Source organism: Ahaetulla prasina, chromosome 2 (assembly GCF_028640845.1).
Source record: "Ahaetulla prasina isolate Xishuangbanna chromosome 2, ASM2864084v1, whole genome shotgun sequence".
In the NCBI taxonomy this organism is placed as follows: Eukaryota; Metazoa; Chordata; class Lepidosauria; order Squamata; family Colubridae; genus Ahaetulla; species Ahaetulla prasina.
The window spans coordinates 134,510,436-134,532,557 of record NC_080540.1 but is presented as its reverse complement, the minus strand read 5'-3'; the positions used below and the strand labels follow the sequence as shown (position 1 = coordinate 134,532,557).

Sequence of the window (22,122 nt, the reverse complement as noted above, 5' to 3'; positions counted from 1 at the left end):
ATTGGATAGAAAGTCAGAATTGATGCATCTTTCATTCTTTCATGTATTAGTTGAAGCGCTGCATCTAGTTTAATTTTAACCTGGACAATTACAGTTCTAAGACACTATCACAAAACGATTTAGTGGAGTGATGGCCCTAGAGCAGTGATGGCAAACCTTTTCGGCACAGAGTGGCCAAACTGGAACGTGTGCAGGTACACGCATGTGTGCGCCGGAGCCCCGGAAACTCAAACACCAGCTGGTTGGTGTGCATGGGCGCGCTGGCCACCTGGTCTTCTGGTTTCTGGCGTGCACATGCACACCGGCCAGCTGGTCTTTGCACATGCCAGAGCCCCATGTTGTCTTCAGGTTTCTGGGGCTCCAGTATGCATGAAGATCAGCTGGCTGGTGTGCATGTGCATGCCAGAAACTAGAAGAGCAGCTGGCGATGGCGTACGTGCCCACAGAGGGCTGTGTGTGCCACCTCTGGTACACATGCCATAGGTTCTCCATCATGACCCTAGAGCAATTAGCATGGGTTCCTGCTGTTGAAGACACCAAGTTGTATATATCGCTGTATGTATGTAATGTATTGTTCTTTTTGTATTTCTGTGTTTTTCAAGCACTGACTCTTTACCAGAGTTTGATTCAGATACCACATCCAAGCTGTCTGAATAACAAGCATTTGGAAAAACCTATTTTGAATATATTTCCTTGAATTTGACCATTTGTACATAGATTTTCCTCTATAGAAATGCTTTTTCGGTACTCTATATAATCTATGACTGGTTAACGTTTCTGTCTGAATGGAAACTATGATGCAAACAAATACTAGCAAAAATTCCTTAATTCAGCCTTTCCAGTCTGGCTCATTTATAGTCCTTCTTAAACTAACCTCCAAATTTAAAGAAAACAGCAAGATTCAGAAGAGTATTAAAATTAACTTTTATTTGGCCAATGAGTTCCATTCCTTTGAGCATCATGGATGCTTAAAATGAATTCCACTGAAACACATCATCCTCTTTGTAATACAGACTTTCCATGGCTCTCGTATCCCCACAAAACTCCTTAATTATCAAGTGTCCTTTTTGTTGCATTCAGAGAAGTTATTTTCCAACAGTCCCCAGAAAACCCATTTGCAAAATAATGTGTAGATAGCAAGGCTTTTGTTTCATTGCAGGTGAGATAGCAGCTCAAGTTAGATTTCGCTTTAGGTAAGGAGGCAATTGGACTCTCATTCCTCAGCAACGGTTCCCTACCCTTCCAGATCTTTGGATGACAGAAATCAATTGTACAATATAAAGAGGACATGAGACTATGCAATGAGTTAAGAGGACCTACTATACCCCACTTATTCTCTTGGTCAGCCTAGTGATTTCTTCCACATTAGAATGGTCCGGGGAGAGAAAAACAACAACAGTAAAGCATAAGGAAAAAAAGTTGGGACAATAACCAAGAGCCTGCTGGGTCAACAGCAGCATATGTCATTTAGACAAAGTGTGATTAATGTTTAAGGGTGCCTTATTGATGAAATTCCCAAGTTAGTTATCATTTCAATCTGCTTCTACCCAGGCCGCAAGAGTCTAAGGAAATGTACATCACAGTTTTCAAATGAAAGAGGAGGAAAAAAGACAAGAAAAAAGACCCAGCAGTTTGCCAACTAGTCAGATCCTTCTTCAGCATAGAATAAAACTAGATTTGTTTGACAGGTTAGAGGAATGGGTTAATTTCCCTGGACTCCCAACCAGTTTCAGTCTTCTGGTTAGAATTTGTTTGCTGACTTGCTTGAGTTGGCAGCCACAGAATAGTGTCTGGGGATATGCAGATTGGACTTCTGTTTACAGTTCATCTTTTTGACCTGCAGTTTCTTCTTCCTCTTCAACATCTGGCTCTTCTTCTGCATCCTCTAGATCTTCTAGATCCTGTTTCAATGAAGAAAGGACTGGTCAATTGTTTGGAGATGCTTATGTCTCTAGTTTGATTCTCTAGACAATACAGAGCGAGGGCAGTTGCTATAGAGACCTTACCAGTATGGTAATTCAGGATCTGCCGTTATGCTTGAAATGTAACTAACTCAATGAGTCTTCTGCTAAAACATGCAAGACCAGGAAAATCCCATGCATTCCAAGAAGCCACATAAAACCAAACAATGGGTAACAAAATGCCAAAAGCACATTGTCCGCAAGCATTTCCATACAGCAGATAGAAGGGATTTCAAGGGTACAGTTAGGTTTCCCACATCTTCTGTAAAATTACAGTCTTTTTAATGAATAAAAATAACAAAGGGGTAATAACTTTTATCACACATAGTGTAATTTCCCAATTTCAAAGCAACCTGACGTCACAGTGCAGATACCAAACATAACTAAACCTCCAGATGTGATGTAATGTTCTGTCAATAAACAGAGGCTCTCCAAAAGGTATTATAGGTAGAAAAAAAGGTTGCTTGTTGCATCTAAACTCACGAATGTAACCCACCAGTTATAGTAAGGAAAGTAAAAACTAGATTAAAACATCTGACCGAGTCAATAATGCCGCACTATTCAAAAATAATAAATGTCTTTTATATAATAATCAATAGTTAAAATTTCTAGCTAATAGACAAAGAGTCAGTCTGATATGGTGCTTAAGGTACTAGGCTAGACGCAGGAAGTGTGTGAGTTATATTCCCACCTCAGGCATGAAGATAGCTGGGCAACCTTGGGCCAGCCACTTTCTATCAGCCATTAGAAGCAGGCAATGGCAAGTTACTTCTGAAATCTTGCAAGAAAACTAAAAGGACTTCTCCAGGCAGTCACTAGAAGTCAACACTGACTTGAAGATGCATACACACAAATGAATAAAATCCTGTTCACAGGATGGGTTCAAAGGATCATATTGATTATAACTCTCTTGTTTATATTTCTTATAGGTTTTCTCAAAGAGCAACCATGACTGCTTATTTCACTTCAGCTTTCATTTAGTTTACAGACCTTTAAGGTCTGAAATGCAAAGCTTGGTCATAAACTTACTTCTTCATCTCCATTCTAATTGTGAAGTCAATAAATGGGGCAGAACAAAATGAGGAGTACTTGTCACCAAGTAGCATCTGGTACAAAATGTTAACTCAGAAAAAAGAAACAAAAGTTCCCTTATGTTTAAAGAAAAGTTCCATTGCATATACCTGCATCACAAGATTGATTCTCTACCAGAATAGAGCAGAGGTCATGGTCTTCCACACAAAGAATTGTTTCTAATTTTGATCCTACCCAATCCTTTGTTTAGTCAAGCCATTCAGAAAAAAAAATGGCAGTCAGTACTTTTTGATCTACTCTAAACCACTGTTCGTCATCATCTTGGACCTAATAACACTTTTCATTTTTGGTTAATTCCGTTTTGAATTAAGTCTCACAAAAAAAGGGTTAAGAATTGTATGCCTTCAGAAATGTTATCTATCAGATTAAATGAAACATAATAATTTTATAAAAGTATAAGAGTTTATAATCTTTTGAAATTCATCAGGTCAGTTAAGAGTAAGCTAAATTTACTCTTAAGGTATATTGCCTCAGTGATGCAACCCAAAGTTCTTTGCCACTGCTACCACCTCCTAAAGCCACCAGGTACGATCACCTGAATTCCTTGTAGGACGGAGGTGATACAAAGAATCTGAATTAGGCATCAGTCTTGGGAAGGAAGGAAATGTTTGAATATCTTAGATCAGCTAAGGCTAGCATGGAAACTGAGTTAGTTGAAAGGAACACTATGGGTGGGATGATGATCTAAAATAAAAACTTTATGATTTTTAACTAGCTTAGTGGTTCTCCTTCAGCTATGCCAGCTGATCTTTAGAGAAGACTTTCCTGTTTCCTGGAAAGTGGAAAAGCTGAATGTGGAAAAGCTGAATGACGCTTTCTAAGCTCTATGGTCCAGCCTCATCCCTTTCCCCAAGTCTCCTGAAATACCAAATACGTGAAATGGTGCTATCTATTTACCATTCCTTATATCGCTAAGCCATTTAACCATTGCTCACTGGAAATTGGGGTAACCATTTTGAGGAAAGCCAAGGAATAGGAATGATAAATAATTCTGTGTAATATATACAACCTATAACTGCTTTTGTATGTGGGAAAGTCACTATCCATTATTATTATCACTATTTTTTAATAAAGCACTTATAAAAAAGAAAAAAAAAGAGCAAGCTAAACTGAAATGAAACATGGAGGCAGTATTTTGCTTCACCTTACCTATGTACTATGCCACGAACAGTGCCCCCAAATCATACAGCAATCAAAAAAAGAGTTGAACTGAGTATTTCCCCTCCCCTAATGGTATAAAGCAGGGGTCCCCAACCCTCAGTCTGTGGATTGGCACTGGGCTGCAGCATGCCAGAAATCAGGCCATGCAAACAAGTGAAGCTCTATCCACAGGATGCAGGCAGCACGTAAAACCATACCCCCTCCGGTCCACGGAAAAGCTTCTCTCCACTGAACCGGTCCCTGGTTCCCAAAAGGCTGGGAGCCACTGGTTTAAAGAGCTCAAAACAGTGGATAACAAACCAAATCAGGAGTTTCCATATACACATAATGGTAAAGAATGTGCTCTAATGCCTACCATCAACAATGACTACAGATACCTACATCCCCAGCCCTAGTAAGCAACTTGAAATCACCATTATAGAATCTACTACGTACAGGAATTCTATAGGACTGTCAGATATAATATGCCATGGGGTGAGTTGCTAGAGTCTCACATGCCAATATAAATGGAAAATCCACAGCATTTCTAATTTTGTCCTTTCATATTTACCTTTTAAATAAGGCTCAAAAGTATAGCAGCATAGTAGCAGAGCTAGTAGCATCTCTGCCAATGAAGCAGAGACTAGTTATGCATGCTAAAAGCAACAACTCTGTGCCTGAAAGAGGACGTCCACACCTGCTGATGGACTTTTGTCTGCCCACCGAAGACAAAGATTCAATCTCACGACAACTACGGGTTGTTGGGCCAAAGCTGAGGGAAATGCAAACAATGTTTTTTTCAGCATTTTTCTGAACACTGAAATGTTTTTATAGGCTCCTGCATTTTACATGGCCTCAGTCTACATGGAATTGCAGGTATTCTGAACACCCTTACTGTCATCCCAGCTCATTCTGGATATTACCAGCTATGTTTTGTTTACAGGTTGCTATGGAACTAACATTCTCTGCTGCCAAAAGAAGCCATAACTAGATTTACAGGATAGAACTGCCACTTCCTCAGGGATCTGACTTGTGTCCAGGAGCCGAATATATATACATATCAGAGCAGAATATCATAATCCTAAAATACTCACATTCTCATCTACACCACCATCTTTTCCACCGCTTTCCAGGAACTTCTTAAAACCTTCCAATGTCCTCTCTCCACTGTAATCTACAACCTAGAAAATGAAGTAATAAGAATTATTACCAAGAGACAAATCTAGGGCCTCGGTGGATGAAGGATTCACTTCTGAACAGCCAAAAAAATAAAAAATAAAATAAGAAGAGAGGAGGTTAGAAAATTCACCTTCACCCATATGAGTCGAAGAGGAGCCAGCCACTAGATTCCCATGAATGCTGCAAGGAAAAAATAGAGGACCATCCTCTATTAAACTATTTTTCCTATACATCAAGGTACACATGCACCCAAGCATACCCCAAAGCAGGCTGGGGGAATCACTTTCCCCTCTGTCAAATTTCAACGTACAAATGCACTCACCGTTCTATCTGGGCCAGCAGGGAAATACTTGAGGGTAGGGAAACTGTGGACCTTCACAGCCTCAACTTCATTCGCTGTGGAGTCCATCTTGGCAATAATGATGTTTTCGTGGTCCTTGTAAGTTTCTCCAAGTTTATCCCAAATGGGAGCTAACTGTTTGCAGTGGCCACACCAAGGAGCATCTGTAAACCAAAATATGATAAATTATTTTAACAGCTGTTCAGCATCTACAACTCTCTTCCCTCTCTTTTTTAATTTGGCTGCTGAGAGACTTTCCTCTCATTAATCATATATAATTTCAAACAAGATAAACATGTATGTGTACACATGCATTGCTATCAGTAAAATACTTACAGAATTCCACAAAGACATTCTTATTTTCATCAAAAGCCACCTCCTCAAAGTTCTTTCCAACCAGAACTTTGACAGGCTGCTTGTCCCAGTCATCAGAAATCTCTTGGCTCATCAGGTGGGGCTGAAATACACATGCAAAAGCAACAACATGAGAGCAACTGCATGGAATGTGTCACTAGGAAATCCCCACACCCACTGCTCCAAAGTGCAAAGCAACTGGCAAGCCAGACTATAAAAAGGCAGGTTAATATAGATTTGCTCCTTCAAGGTCACACCCCCATCCCACAACCTGAACGTATCTTGCATGAGTTCTTGCATGAAGGATGCATATAGTAGGTCTGTGTATATTAAACTATTACTGTCCAATCAATACTCTTGAAGTTATAAAACGTAAGAAGTGCATAGCACAGATATAAAAATGAAGTGATTATGATGATCTAGTTGGTGTCAAGGTAAGGTTTTTTTATAGTATACTTCAAAGAGACTGATACCCCAGCCTTCCTCATTGTTTTGGATGTGTTTCCATTTTTCTTGATCACTGTCCACACTATCTAGAGCTGATGGAAGATATAGACCAAATGCAACTATGTTGGAAAGGCTCTTAAAATGACCACGTCAAAATTTTCAAGTCATATATTTAACATAGCCTCAAGCATGTTTTTTAAAGTTACTATTCCATGTGCTGCTTGACCTTAAACTTCTTCAATTATAACAGCCTAATTCTAGATATATCTGTAATTTATCTCCAGTATGTATGCATATTTAATATAGAAAATATTATTTTTGCCTTTTATTCCAAAGCTACATTTTTAACCAAATAATTATCCCTGTATCTCGTCTTATCTATTTTAAAGCCGATTGCCAGAAGTCTCAATAGCACACCTAAAGCAAAAGACATTTTATTTAGCTGTCTTTTCCCCATCAATAATTGGGCTTTATTGATTTAAAAACATTTTTACACTTTCAGCTCCATTAGCGATTCCTAACTTTTTTTTCAGGCAATCAGATCGACTACATCATTATGAACCCTGCTTGATTGGTGAAGAGAAGGGGGGCGGGGAATGGAAGTAAAAAAGCATGACAATGAGAAAGAGCAAAGGAGGTGATTCAAGGGAAGCCCTGAATAACATGCGCTGTGTAAGAAACATCGGACAGTAGCTGGATCTTGGTCACAGGCTTCCCTTCCCTTCCCAGATTAAAATAGACATCTTCTAAAGATTCGTGCAACGTGAGGCCAAGGCCACGTTCTTTCCGTCATGCTGAGAAAGGTAATTCTTGGATCTGCACCACTCACTCTAAAGCAGTTCCCAAATTCATGCAGCTCACTTTACTAGCACAGTGGGACCATGTAAACCCTGGGACCATGCTCCACTGACTCTGCCCTTTGGATTTCCTAGCAAAAGCTTCGCATAGTGTAATGCCAAACTACTCTGCAATGTGAATGTAAGAGTTTGTGCCATATGACAAGTCTCAATTTCCATGTGCTACTAGGATCAACTCACATGGCTACCTGCTCCAAAAATCCCATTAAAAAAAAACTCAATTACCTTAACTTTGCCATCCAAGAACTTGTGGCAGAAGTCCCTAATATTTTCTGGACTCAGATCATCCGATTCTGGTTTATACTTGGTCATTTCTTCCTCCAGAGTAATAAGGCGTATGGCAGGGCATTCCTCCTTTTTGAGGCCAAAGAACTCCAAGATCCTCTGGTTGTCACTATGGTCGCTGTCGATGTAAATGAACAAGATCTTGGGGAAGAGGAGGGAAAAGAGGACAATGTATGTATTAGACAAAAGCATTTGGGATAGAAGAACACTCTGAATTAAGGTTTCCCCAAGATCTATCCCATCTCTCTAACTCCTCTTACACTTCTTACACAATTCTAAACAACATTAGTAAACCTTAAACCTGGAATAAGCAACCCTGTAGCCTCTAGCTGTTTTTGAGCAGAGACCTTGCAAATAGTTTGCCAATGGCCATGCTGGATATGAAACCAGAAAGCAGTGATACCAGGCTGCCTACCTCTACACAACATGTGGAAGCCAGAATGCCCAGATGATCATTAATGTTACAACACTGTATAACAAGAATGGACTTTCTATAGAGACAAAATTCCTGTCGAATGAATTCTTTACACAATGTCAGGCCTAGCAAGTCTTTATTTAAAATAACAATAGCACTTAAGATTTATATACCGCTTTATAGTGCTTTACAGCCCTCTCTAAATGGTTTACAGAGTCAGCATATTGTCCCCAACAATCTGGTCTTATGATTTTAATTCTTGATGATGTGTAACCATATGAGAAATGGAGTTTATAATAAACTGAACGAAAGTTTGCTTAGAAGCAAGTAATTATTTAGTTACTTTCTTTTATTTACCTTTCCTTTGAAGCCTTCAGCTGCTGTTTTGAAGTTATCCAGTTTACCCTGGTATTCCTCAACACTCTTAGGCAAGAATAACAGGATGTGTGTCTTAATCTCTCCGCCAAAAATTTTAGGTGCAGTCTGGAAGAAAAACAGTTGCATTATTGAAGGGAATTACATTATGTGGAATCCAAAGATTAATTTTCCTGACCATTCCACTTCCTCCCTCTAGCCTGTGGGATTCACTACCATTTGTCCTGCCATAGATCTAAGCTTCAGACCAAATGAACAACATTACGTATCACTCAGAACATGTGAAACTTGTGATCTATTTTCTTTACCTGTTCGGTAAATTCAATCACCAAGGGTAACTGGTTTGATTTGATGAAATTCAGCAGGTTGTCTTTTGTTATGTCCCCATCAAAATTGTTACGACCTTCATCAAACTGGAAAAATATACAAGAATTCAGTTTACATCCAGTAAATGGACAAAATACAGTCATGCAAGAACTTAGTAAAATAATAAAGCAAGAGTGGGTCTACCTATATGCCATAGTGATACAGAAGTATACGCTTTCTTAATGCAGTATCCAGTTTCCAAAGAGCCTCAGCATTCATTGTGGTTTCTAGGCTACGTGACATTGCAAACACATGTGCAGTGGAAGGTGGCAGAATACAACTGCCAAAAGCTTGAGGAAAGGATAAGGGCAATATATAATAGCATGCGATTCCTTGATCTTTGCTCAACCAAATTATGCAGTAAACATGAAGTGCCCAATAATTCACTTTTCACTGGCAGATTATTTTAAAACTATAAAGAGCATGTAGATATTGAAACACATTTCACATTGCAAGCATGACACAAAATGTTTAATGCCCAGGGCAGAAACTCAACCAAAGTTCTCATCTTACCACCCAAGTGGATTCAAGCAGCCAACAAAGGTAAACTTGAGCACATTAAGAAGCCCGATTCTCAATGTAATATTTCTGAAAAAGATCTGCCCACCACATTATTATTCTTTAAAAAATTTAAAAGTTAATAACCGATGTTTTAGGTCTCAACACTTTAGATGTTAGATACTCCTGTTTTAGACAGGGTGAAATTATAGGGCTTGCTTAAATTGGACAAATGTATCCAATCAACAGAACCATTAAGAGGCTGAATTGCATACTATTAAGCCCCTAAACAGAGAGCAGCTTATTCGGAGACAATGAACCCCTGTGGGGCTATTGTTAGCTACAAAGGAACAGATGTACAGCTCTAGCACCAGGAAGTCTCTTATTGCAGAGTAACATCTACTGCTGACCTTTTTTCTCATAACTTTTCCAAGCACTTGAGAGGGGAAGGGAAGCAAACAGAGGATTACAGCCTTATTGGGGGATGGGTGTTCTCTCTTCAAAGACTGGACCCTTCTGCTTTTACTCCCCCTCCAGTCCAGGTTTGCATACCCCCATTTGATTATATGAACTTTCTTAAAAACCAGGGATGAGGAATCAAGAGATTTGAGAGAGGGGGGAAAAGGCCACTGGGCATGAATAAACAAGTAAGGAGGCTTTCCTCAAAAATGTTGTTGCCCGGATGTGTTACACTTAAATTCCCAAGGTTTAAAACCATTGGCCACCCCTGTGAGCTTCAGTCCAACACACTGGAAGAGGACTAGGCTGAAGAAGAGTGAAGCATTCAGTTATGTTGACTTTAAAAATGTGAATTGGGAAATATTTTGGTTCATGGTCTCTACTGTCCTACTGATTCTCTGAGAGGGAAATATTATTTTGCAATTGATGCATGACAGAAAAAAAATGCTAAGTAACTGAAGAACCTGTAAATATTCACCAGGACATGGCAAAAAGATTTTCAGAGCCATTATAATCAAGCTTCTTCACATAACTTTTGCTGAAGCCTTATTAATTTCAAACCAGTTTGGCTCAAAATGGAAGAATTTGGTGGCATATAGTGAATGAATAAAAAAATATCAAAACAGACTATGCAAATATTTGTCCAATATGTGCTGTGACTGGCAGGACTTTTTGCTTGTTTCTAAAGCAGTGGAAAACAGGCAGACTAATATATACCGAGCAATCAGGATTTCTTTTCCTCATAGCCACACTCACCTTCTTAAAAAGAGCAACTCCATCTTTTTTGAGCTGATATTTGGCAAATATATCACTGTTGGAAGTGATCCCGAAAGGAATGTCATCAATGGCCTCTGCTGCCAACAGAAACTCTTTGGCCACATCAGATTCCGCATCCTACATTTAAAATAAACAAATTTAAAAAACCTGCATCATTATTTCAATTAGTATAGCCCCCGCTACCCCCCCATGTAGGGTTAATACTTTGTACATCATCCTGTATGTGTTGGAATGTGGGTAGCATTCTTATCTTGGATGGCAAACCTCAGTTAAGCAATGTTCCCAGCATATACAAAGGTACGAGATGAAACAAAGTATAAACTGAAACATTTGTTGCTTTTATCTTCCTTGCATACATGCATATTCGTTTGAAAGCCAATGATGTAATAACTAACCAATTGTTGTGCCTTGGAGATACTATTAGCCAATAATGAAGTAACACATGTTAGCTGCACTATGAAATGCTGTATATTCTGTGTAATGTTCAATAAAAAAAGGATTGATTCATTCATCATCATCAGCCCCTTGTGTCATTTCTACACACCATTATCATGATTTAGTGCATACTGCAAATGCTACCATCTCAAAATTACAAGTAGCCAAAAAAGTAGTAGCTAGGCACCATATTTTCCCTTATTAAGGCAAACAGGTTTACAAGAAAACTCATGCAGAAGTAACCACATATCTGCATATACAGATTTGACAACAAGGCCAAATTCCAAACTGTTTACTGCCTAATAGCTCTGCAACTGATTAGTTTGTGTTTCTGTTATACTGTCATTCTCCTCCTCCATCCCAGGAATTCTGCCATTGTCTTTAAGAAAATCCTTCACCCTAATTTATAAATGAAAAAAATACCTTAAAGAATCCAATCACAGCAACTTCATTGGATTCCACTAGTTCTTCCGCAGCAGCTACATCTGCCAGGGTTGTGGCTGCAGGTCCTGTGCGTTTCTTTAACCAATTTAGAATGTCATCTGCTTCTCTGCCAGCTAGATTAGAGGGAAAACTTACTTATCAGGCATCGTACTATATAGAGAATAAAACTTCACTCTCCCAAAGCTAACAAGGCTGAGTTCTACTTGTGTGCTCCTATATCCTCACTGTAATCTTCACTTACCTTAAACCAAACCCTAAATGCTCTAAAGCAGAAACAATTAATGTTTCTATACTCGGGTACTATAATGTAACTGATTACTGTAGTCTTGACAGAATCCTTATCATTGAAACAGTCTAGGCATTTACAGTGGTATAATGCCACTTTTTAAAAAGAAAGATAAGAATTAGGAGGCACTATTAAGAAAATACTTCTACTTTCTCCACTCAATAAGCACAGTAGTATCTTTATCATTAAAAAGCCAGAAGACTACACACTTTCCAGCTGTTGAGGCACAGAGTTGTCTGTCTACCAGGTACTACCATTTGATGCTACCTTGTCTTGTTTGCTATGGGCATTCTACTTGAGATTGGGAGTCTTCCTCATTAATATGACCAAAGCTTTGAAAACTAGCAAGGAACATCCTTTAAAATTTAGGCCAAAACAGGACTTGCTTGTACAAATAATAAAAGTGGGATATAAAAAAATAAATATCATTTTTAAAGTGCTGGAATACAGTGAAAACCATATGCCAAGTCTGGATCGGAATTTCTGCCCATTTTTCCAGAAAACAAAGTAAAACAAAACCACCTCCATCACTGGTCTTTGAGGTCCTTAGTGCTCTTGAAGATTGAGAGCACCCAGGACCCCACAGTTCAACCCTGAGCTACAAATACTCCCTTCAAACACTGGTCTGTGATAGACTTGTTAGCTCAATCTTCACTCCCCTTCCCCCCACCCCGCCCTGTGTGGCTTCTGGCCATCAAAGTGCTTTATTCTTGGTCAAGGGCCACATTTTATGTAGTCTGACCTAAAGCCAAAATTGGGTGGAACTACTATGTCCTTATCTTCTACATCTTTTCTGTCTATTCGCCCTTAACAATCTATTCTTACATGTCTGTGTGATTAACCCAAGCATCAACTATGTTACTTCTCCCAAAAGCACAGGATTGGAGCTCTCACATACAGAACAGAGGTTGTATCTGTACTCTACATCAGGAAACAAAAATCTATATGGAGAATGCAACACAAAAGAAAACTAAAATGCGTTCTCTATCACTCCAGAGTTCAGGAGATTTAACCACAGGAAGGAAGATTCCAGTACAATGCTAAGAAAATCATACAGTCATTAAGGGTAACAGGCAAACAAACCACCTGGAAAAACTGTGTTCTCCAGTACTGGATGCGTTTAAGCAAAGACTGGACAGCCCTCTACTGGGAATACTTTGATTTGTATTCCTGCACTGAGAATATGGTAACTAAAGTGGTCCTTTCCAAATGTCATGATTCTGAGATTTTAGCGATTTCCCCACCAATGTATGGCTCTAAAGGCCAACACTCTTATTTCAGTTAGTGCAACCCTGCAGTCAAAATCAGATGCATGTACACATGAATCTATAGCTAAGTTTATAAATTAGAAGTCAAAAAATATTATTGGCTTCATCTTACTGTCTTGTGGAGCTGTGGTTTGTAAATGACTCACAGTGATTTGCTAACTGTGTACTACAGTAGCAGGAAATAAAATTTTCTCAGAGAATTTGCTCATGCTTTACTTTCAAGTCTGACCTTATAGCCAAAAATATGATAGCTTTCATAGCTAACTGGGAGCACCTCCAAATAGTAAGAAAGAGGTGCCTTGTTCTTAACTTCACAGAAGGAATAGCAATTATATCCAGTCTTTCCGCATTTCAGAAGCTCTCAAATCATTCACACCATTCCAGTCCTAAGCTGAAAAAGCAAGCTCAAAGCCCAAGGGCAAAGCAAGCTCATATTATTGTTCATAGTTAAAATTATGACATTTCTTTTGTCTTGTGCTTCTAGCGTTCTTACAACAGCTTGGAAAAATGGTGACCAAATTCCCTACAGCGCCTTTTCCTCCCTCTACAGTTGCATTATGTGCTGTGTATCACACCCACAGTAATGATTCACAACCGTGTTAGACAAGATTTATGAAAGGGACACAAGTTGAGATTAATTTACCAGGCTTGAAAAAAACTATGAAAATGTCAACAGAAATATTTTTACAGGTAGTCCTCAACTTACAACAGTTTGCTTAGTGACCAACGTTATAATGACACTAAAAAAAGTGACTTATCATTTTTCATATTTACAACTGTTATAGCATCCCCATGGTGCCATGATCAAAATTCAGATGCTTGGCAACTGATTCATAGTTATGACAGTTGGAGTGAATGTGACCACCATTTGTGACCGTCTGACAAGCAAAAGTCAATGGGAAAGCCAGATTCACTAAACAACCATCTTATTAACTTAACTTCAATGATTCACTTAACGTGACCAGAAGGGTCATAAAATGGGACAAAACTCAGTTAACAAATATCTCTCTTAGCAACAGAAAAATTTGGGCTCAATTGAGGTCATAAGTCACATCCAGGTAACCTATATTTTAAACATTTCTGTGTTGACATTTTAATTATGGTTTGCTGTTTCTAATGATTTAATCTTGTTCAAGTCAGGATTGGTTGAATATTGGAACAATATATAAGTCTAGTTAAATGAATAACATATTTGCTGCTTATCAGCCCCAAAATTCAAAATCTATATTTGTTTCAAAGGCCAAATATTTTGATAGCTATTTCTTAGGGAACCTGTGACTGAAATTCTGTTTCTAGGGAACACCTATTACAAATGCAATAGTTTGGCAGTGCACTGCACTATATAGTAAGTGTAATAGATAACATTTTACAGCTATGCCACCATCACATTCAACAGAGTGCCTTATTAATTTTCTGAAGTGTAATTATATATAAAGGACTATGCTTTAATTACACAAAGCCAAACGTAAAACATTTTAGAAGGAAAAGTTTTGTCAATAGCAAATCAGGTTGTGACTCAGCAAAAGTATAACAAGAGGCCCAAAACATCTGCCTAAGTCTCCTGTACAAGAGATAGTAATTATAGATGTACTAATTAAAGAAGATGACTAATGGACAAAATATTTGACAGCTCAACATGCAAGGACAAAGGGCATAAAAGTTATCAGTAGCATGCTTTTGATGGGGTGTTCTGACCAAAGTCTGATATGAAAAATTAAAACTAAAAGCCAATATTTTAACACTGTTTCAAACTATAGCACTGTAATCCTTCAGATTCAATAAACAGAATATCTACAGCTCTTTATACTTGATGTTTCTTTTCCCAGGAGTAAGATTATGATCCTGGAAAAAGATGCATCCTTTTCTTTCAAATCTAAAGCACTGTACAGTTTTTCTGATGCAACAAATGTTTATTAGCTGTTCTCCTGTAGAAAATCCAGTTAATTTTTGCTTCTATTGTCCCATTAGTCCTCTAACGAAAGTTACAATTCTTTAACAGCTTCATGGTGCTCTCACCTGTGTATTCTTTGGGAGAAGACTTATCTCCATTCTTGAAGAATTTGATAGTAGGATAACCTCGAACACCAAATTGTTGGGCGAGTTCAGATTCTTCTGTAGCATCTACCTTAGCCAATCTGATTTCAGAGTTTTCAGTTTTCAATTTTGCTGCTGCTTTCACATATTCAGGTGCCAAAGCTTTACAGTGACCACACCATGGTGCATCTGTGGAAAAGAAAATTGAAATACTAGCATCAAAATGAATTGCGTATTTTCTACATTTCCTACCGATACCTTCTATTCTTAAGAATATACTTTCATTACAAAACATTTCTCAATAATTATTCTCGAATAGACAGAATTATATCAGAATTTTATTGAAAAAGCTTCACCTTTAATTTATATACTGCCCATAAACTTGCCTAGGACCATGAATTTCCACAGTAAAACCGCATTATTCTCCTACAAAGGTGCCAAAAAGAATGTTTGAAGTACATCATTCAACTTTAGAATGCCACAACAGACCCTTAATACAAAATGCTTGGTATCATAGCTCTCACACTGTAAACAATTCCTGCTAAAGTTGTGTGCCAAAATTAAAGTATTCCAGAAATCATTGACTGTGACAAATATTTGACAAACTAGGCCTTTTTAACACAACCATGAACTTTAGTTAATATTGTAGGGGGGGAAAAGTAGGATGCTTTATTCTTCCCCTTTCAAAGGTAAGCAGCAGAAAGTGCAACTGTTTTATGAAGGAAATTAGCAGGGTTTAGGAATTACGCCATCCCTCACCGCCTTCCGCATGTGGAGAGTCACTTCTCACAAAATTAAGACGTGGGCTTAGAGCAGCAAGAAAGGGCAGTTTTCTTGCAACGAAGCCACTATATGAAGAAAAAAACGGCTACCTCTACTTTAAACCAGAATTTGTAAGTCTCTTTATAAAAGGCATTCCGCTGTGTCGTATATTCCGTTTCACTGCTTTTTTTTTTTTTTTAAATTTCTATCCCCCAACAAAATAAAGGTTTTGTGGGGAACACACAACTACCCAGGACGGGCACGCCTGACGCTTCACTCCCAACGCCTTCCCTTAAGCGGCACACCCCCTCTCTTCTTTCCATGCACTTTCCTCATATACGGTACTTCGCGCAGGCCTTGCTCCCCTCTCTCCGGTCTGGGAAAACCCATCTGAGCTTCATCTTGTGCTTGCAAAGCTCGTTAGTCACCCAACAGCCAAGGTTGCCGGGATATTTGCAGTCTAAACACTCCGCCGCCGCCTTGGGGCGGTTAAGAGGCCAGAGTCAGCGCAAGCCCCGTCTGCAGCCGCCGGGGATAGAGAGCTATCCAGGATAGAGAGAGGCAGGGTGGCCTAAGGCCGCAGAGGGGGGCTTTCGCCTCAAAAGCCGCGGAAGGCTTGCCCAGGGGGACCCCCCCACACACACACACACACGCCACCGGCGTCCCTTCGCCACTCACAGAACTCCACCAGGATATTCGGGTATTGCTCCAGCGCTTGGTCGAAGTTGGCACTCTTCAGCACCAGCACGCCCTCCTCTTCCTCGATGTCGACGGCGAGGGAAGCCTGACCCAGCCACAGCAAACACAGCACCGGGGCGCAAAAACGGAGGAGCTTCATGGCGGCGGCAGGAGCAGCGGAGGCGACGACAGCGACGGGATCTCCAGGCAAAGAGACCGAGCAACAAGAAAGCACCGCGAAAGAGAACGGCCGAACCCCGCCTCCCACTTATAAACCCGCCCTTGCCCCGCCGAGGCTACCGCCTATTGGCCACTTCCGGCCTCCTCGAAGTTACTTCTCATTGAATTGGCGTCGAGACCCGGGTCCGCCCTCGTTTCTTGATTGGTCGCCGAGAAACCTAACGTCATCTTTCCTTCCACCTCCGAACAACCCGGAGAGTTTTCTATGTTCCGTCCGCTAGGATTGGCTTGTCAGACTTCATTGTTGGCTGCGATTGGATAATAGCGCCGCTCTCGTTCCGTTGTTCGACCGCCTTTGATTGGTTGCTTGGTGAAGCTTAAACAGAGTCTACCTCTTCCTCAATTGCATTTCACCTCTCGCCTTTGGAACGTGGCATCTAGGAAGACTGCCCGTTTTGTAATGCGCATGCGTTTTGGAAGGGACTCGTTCGTGTTTGATTCTGACTGGGCCGCGTTTTCTAAAACGCCCGGAATAATAACCAACAAGTATTTCCGGGTCAGAAGAAATCGAACACATGTAGGCGTTTTCTGTCGTTGGAGAAATCGTTTAGATTTTAGAAAGTGGGGGAGAAAAGAGGAAAGGAATTGGCTGGTGGGAAATATGAACCGTGTGGATCAATCTTGTGTAGTACGTCAAATTGCCGACAAAGATAATGTACAAGTGGGAACTGGGCAGGTTGGAAAATTACAGGTGGGGAGGTCGAGAATGGAGAATGTAGGCTGAAATTAGACTGGTATTTTCTCTGCTTGGTAAAGTCTTCAAAAGTCTCGCCTTCCAGGGAAAGAAAAATATTAAGAGTATTAACCACTACTGGGTGGCCTAAAAAATTAGCATTCTCCAAAGCAGCCCCGCATGCACTTACGTACTTTTAAAATATATACAGAACAGAGCTGTACAGATCAAAATGATTAAAAAAACTAATAAAAAGAATAAGCAGAAACAGTATTTGGCTTTTTTATGAAAATCGGAGCACTTTTCATATCAGTACAATCCTTTTCTATCTTGCATAAAAATAATAATGATGAATATGTGAAACGGGTGTTGTGTTACATTCACGGCATATGTTAAAAATATGAATAAGAAATAGGTAAAGGTAAAGAAATCCCTGTGGATTTTACTCCTCTAGTCATTGCCAACTTGGGAATGGGGTGCTCATCTCCATTTCAAGGCCATTGAGCCATCGGTGTCCGAACACATTTCCATGGTCAATACTTTCCCACCAAAATGGTACCTATTTGCATACTTTCATACTGCTAGGTTGGCAGGAGCTCACCCTGTTGTATGGTGCTCGGGCTGCCGGCTTTTCCAGCTAACAAGCCTAGCGTCAACCCGAGTCACGGGGCCACCCCCAATATAAGAAATAGGCCTACATAAAAATGCAAAAAACTACCTTGAACGCTGTTTAATTCCTGCCTTAGTAAAACGAAGTGACCCTTTAATTTGCAAATAGCAATGATTTGGCATTGCCGCTGTCTGGTTTTTTTCAAATTGCATATACAAAGGTGCTCCAATGATGTAATATGCATTCATAAAATCTGATAGCTGATTTTGTCACACTGTGCGCATATTGGCTAAGATTGCATATTGTATTCTAAACAAATTGTTGGTACTTAAATGTAAAATAATATAGTTATAGGCCATAATTGTTTTGTATATACTGTTAAGCCATCTGAGTTGGTTCATATATTGTACTAATTCAAAAAAAACAAAAGTTTTATAATTTATTCCAGTGTAAATTAAGGCACTAAATTACCAAATCCAGGCATATTTTAGCTTTTTGTCTCGAGAATATTCTGTTCAGGGTAACTATAAATTATTTATGAACATTCTGGCTTTTCAAATTCTGTTCCTGTAAAATTATATATATCAGACACAACTATATAAGATAGTTCATGAGATGGTGAAATTAACAGCTGTGCATGTGGTATTGCAATAACTGTTAATACAACGTGTTTTTTTTTTAAAGCAAACAGTTTAACTACAACGGTCAACTGACAACTTTGAAGATTGCAACAACCACAGATGTGAAACACTTGTGCAATATTTTAGAACACAAATGCTTTTAAATTTGACCATTTAAGTTAATTTTTATCATTTGTAAAGTGTTTCAGACAAAAACAGCCTTCTTTAGCATTAAAAACTTCTATTAAATTATAAATTATGTTACAATAATCTGATTTGTACTGTCATTTGTACAGAAATGTGTACAGTAATAACTACAGTAGGAAGCTTGGCTGTAGTCAGTTACTTGAATCATGATTTTCTCTGGCTTGTTTAAATCTGTAATTTGTGGCTGGAATAATTAATTCGACAGTAAAAAATCCTTTGATGGTAAAACTATGACACACTTTTGAACAACCCAAAACATTTTAATGTGTAGAATAACAATGATGAGGTAAAGCTGATGTTAACCATGTTAATCTACATTCAGAGTGACTGACTTCAGTACTGTAAAGTTTAATCATAAGTGAATGGACCTATAACTTTTCGATATAAGAAAATAGTCCAGTTATGGTAATTACATGAGATTTTAGTCAATTAGGAGATTCTATAATGAAAAAAAAGTCTTACTATGTTTTATTAAAATACAGGTATAAATGAATCTCATTGTAACTTATTCATGCTATTATGTCAACAACCTAAACTTTGTAACAGGAAAAAGCTATTAGTAGCCATAATTTGCATACAACTATCTTTTCTAGGAATGTGAATAGATCATATTCTATTAAAATGTTTCTTGTTTTAACTAATAATTGAGAAACTGTAGTGCTGTATTTTTAAGTAGGAGCTCAAAGCTGGATGTCTTAAGTATTGCTTTTTAATTTCTAACATTCAGGTGCAAACTCACCTCACAGCAATCTGCTATAAGCAAGCAATATTCCACTAGCCATGATAGGTCTGTATAATTCATTTCACTGTAAGCCCATCAATTAATGAAATTACATTAACAAAAAAAATTTAAAGATTAAGAAATTGCCTTTTACCATAGAACAATATCACTACCCTTTTATTAAAGCAAGTGATTAAAACCATTCTAAATCAAATTGCTTGAGTCTAACACTGAACTAGTAAGTGAAGCATGCAAAGCTGCAAAGAGTAAAAGTGGAAAGTGTAATGGCCTTGTGAACTCAGGAAGTATGTTCCGTTCTATTGAAGAATCTATTTTAGTATGCTAAAAGTTTCGAGTGATATTTTTAAAAAATTTGCTTAAAAACCATAAAAGAAATATGTTCTGTGGGACATCACTGCATAAATGCCCAACTAGTCTGGTTGTACCTATGGGAAGGTAACCATTTAGTTTGATGCCACTCAACTCAGGAAATTGAAGTCATTATCAGTACCAGCAAGCAACAGCAGATATTTTGGCTAGTGCCTCAGTAGCCTAATATCAACAGTTATGACTGTAATGATAAATTAAAACTAGTTCATTTAGGATCAAAGGCCCTGAAAATGGGTTAGGGAGAAAGCAGTCTTTCCCTGTGTTCTTTGGGTGTGTATTATATTCCTCCATACATCCTCTTCATCCTTAGTCGATGAAGACTAAGAAAAAAAAATACTGCAGATGGAATAGCACAATTTCTATACACTTTAGCTTCTCTAAATTTCAGATTAACATTCCTGGATTTTTCTGGCATGAAGAGTCCCCAGGTTGTGATGAGTATATTTGGGGTAAATGTTGGTTAAGGCATCTCATGTATTTAATATAGGGCTAATGTCTTTAAATGATTGTTGAGTTTTAAACAAATATTTCCATAGAAAGCTTTGAATTTGAACATAAGGTTCAAACCTTATTAACAGAATCTTACAATAATAAATGTTAGATTGTGAAAAAGAAAGAATGTTTTACCATATGTGGTAGCCGATGTAAAAAAAAGTCTCAAAAGTACTGGAAAGACATAACATAATGTAATGCAGAAAATCCTAGAATTTAAATTTGAAATGAAATCACAACTTTTCTTATTAAGTATGGTCTCAGGAAAAAAAACATAATTTAATAAAATATATGCTTACAGAAGTGAAAATAATTTTGTTCAACATTGGAAGAAAGATACAATTCCAACAATATCTAATTGAGAAGTGAAGAATATGCAATAATGGCAGAACTAACAGGCATATACAGTACATATCACTCATAGAAGTAAAACCCAAATGACAACCCCAATAAATCCTCACCTTTGGTGACAATTATAGTGTCTTCCTTTTGTTATTTCTGTTCCAATTATTTATCAATATTGGGTTAAAATTATGATGAGGATTTTTTAAAATTTTGTATTCTGAAAATGCTAAATTATATTAAGTTTTCAAGGGTTTGAAAACTATAAGGACAGGCACATCGATTTTGCAGATTTTTTGCAAATATTGTTCTCTGGGTAATTAATTCCTAACTTGATTAACATATTTTTATTTTTGTTGCTAAAGCAGCAGTCTTAACTTATCATAAAATATGTAATAATTCGAAACAGTTGCATTTTGTACTGCTGATGACATATACGTGCTTTTAAAAAGAAACATTCTTTCAAAATATTTTATAGTAATTAGAAAAATATATTACTTAAGATTATTGAAATAGAATTTTGTAGCTGAAACATTGCTTTGTCAGGTTTTGAGAATTGCTGTTCGATTAAAAAAAAGATAAGTTAAGATGGAAGAAACTATAACATATATATATGTGGATGGCAAGGGGAAAAACACAAGTGAATATAAGGTGTTACAAGATCAAAGGAAGGAGAATGATTGTATTTATCTAATTTAGAATAGAATTAAAATTATAATTCTTTATTTGACCAAGTGTGATTAGACACAAGGAATTTGTCTTTAGTGCAGAAGCTCTAAGTGTACATTCAAAGCAACAGAATCATCATCCAAATAAGAGGGGTGAATAAAGAAGATAATAAGGATAAGTGATAATACTGCAGCCATACTACATAGATAAATACTGTATACATAAACATTAGACAGCACTGTGAGAATAGGTGTTCAGCCAATTGATGCGAGGGAAAAAACTATCCGTGTCTAGTTGTTTTCTCATGGAGTGCCTTGTAGCGCCATCCCAAGGGGAAGGATTGAAATAGATTATGTCCAGGATGTGGAGGAAGGGTGTCTGTCGATACCTTCTCAGCCCTCCTGAACCATGCAATATACTGGTCTATGGAAGGCAGGCTGGTTGCAATTGTTTTTTCTGCAGGCTTTAAGCATTTGTTGGACTCTATACCTGTCCTGTTTAGTTGATATATCAAACCAGACAATTATAGATGTACAAATGACAGACTCAATAATTCCTCTGTAAAACTATCTGCAGCTCCTGGAGCAGTCTCAACTTTCTGAGTTGATGCAAGAAGAACATTTTTTGTTGTGTCTCTTTAATGATGACCTTAACCCTAACCCTGAGGTTGACTCAGCCTTCCATCCTTTATAAGGTAGGTAAAATG

At 38.2% G+C, this 22,122-nt stretch overlaps 1 protein-coding gene across 1 annotated transcript; it reads right to left on the bottom strand.

The window, feature by feature from the left end:
* Positions 1 to 907: 907 nt before the first annotated feature.
* P4HB (prolyl 4-hydroxylase subunit beta) lies at positions 908 to 16,709 on the bottom strand. Its single transcript, XM_058169458.1, has 11 exons — positions 16,453 to 16,709; positions 14,995 to 15,201; positions 11,404 to 11,537; positions 10,525 to 10,662; positions 8,754 to 8,858; positions 8,428 to 8,553; positions 7,596 to 7,796; positions 6,049 to 6,169; positions 5,695 to 5,876; positions 5,288 to 5,374; positions 908 to 1,901 (listed from the first exon to the last, which is right to left on the bottom strand). Exons 1-11 carry the CDS (start codon positions 16,610 to 16,612, stop codon positions 1,818 to 1,820), a joined length of 1,545 nt encoding a protein of 514 aa, XP_058025441.1. The 5' UTR covers positions 16,613 to 16,709; the 3' UTR covers positions 908 to 1,817.
* Positions 16,710 to 22,122: the final 5,413 nt, after the last annotated feature.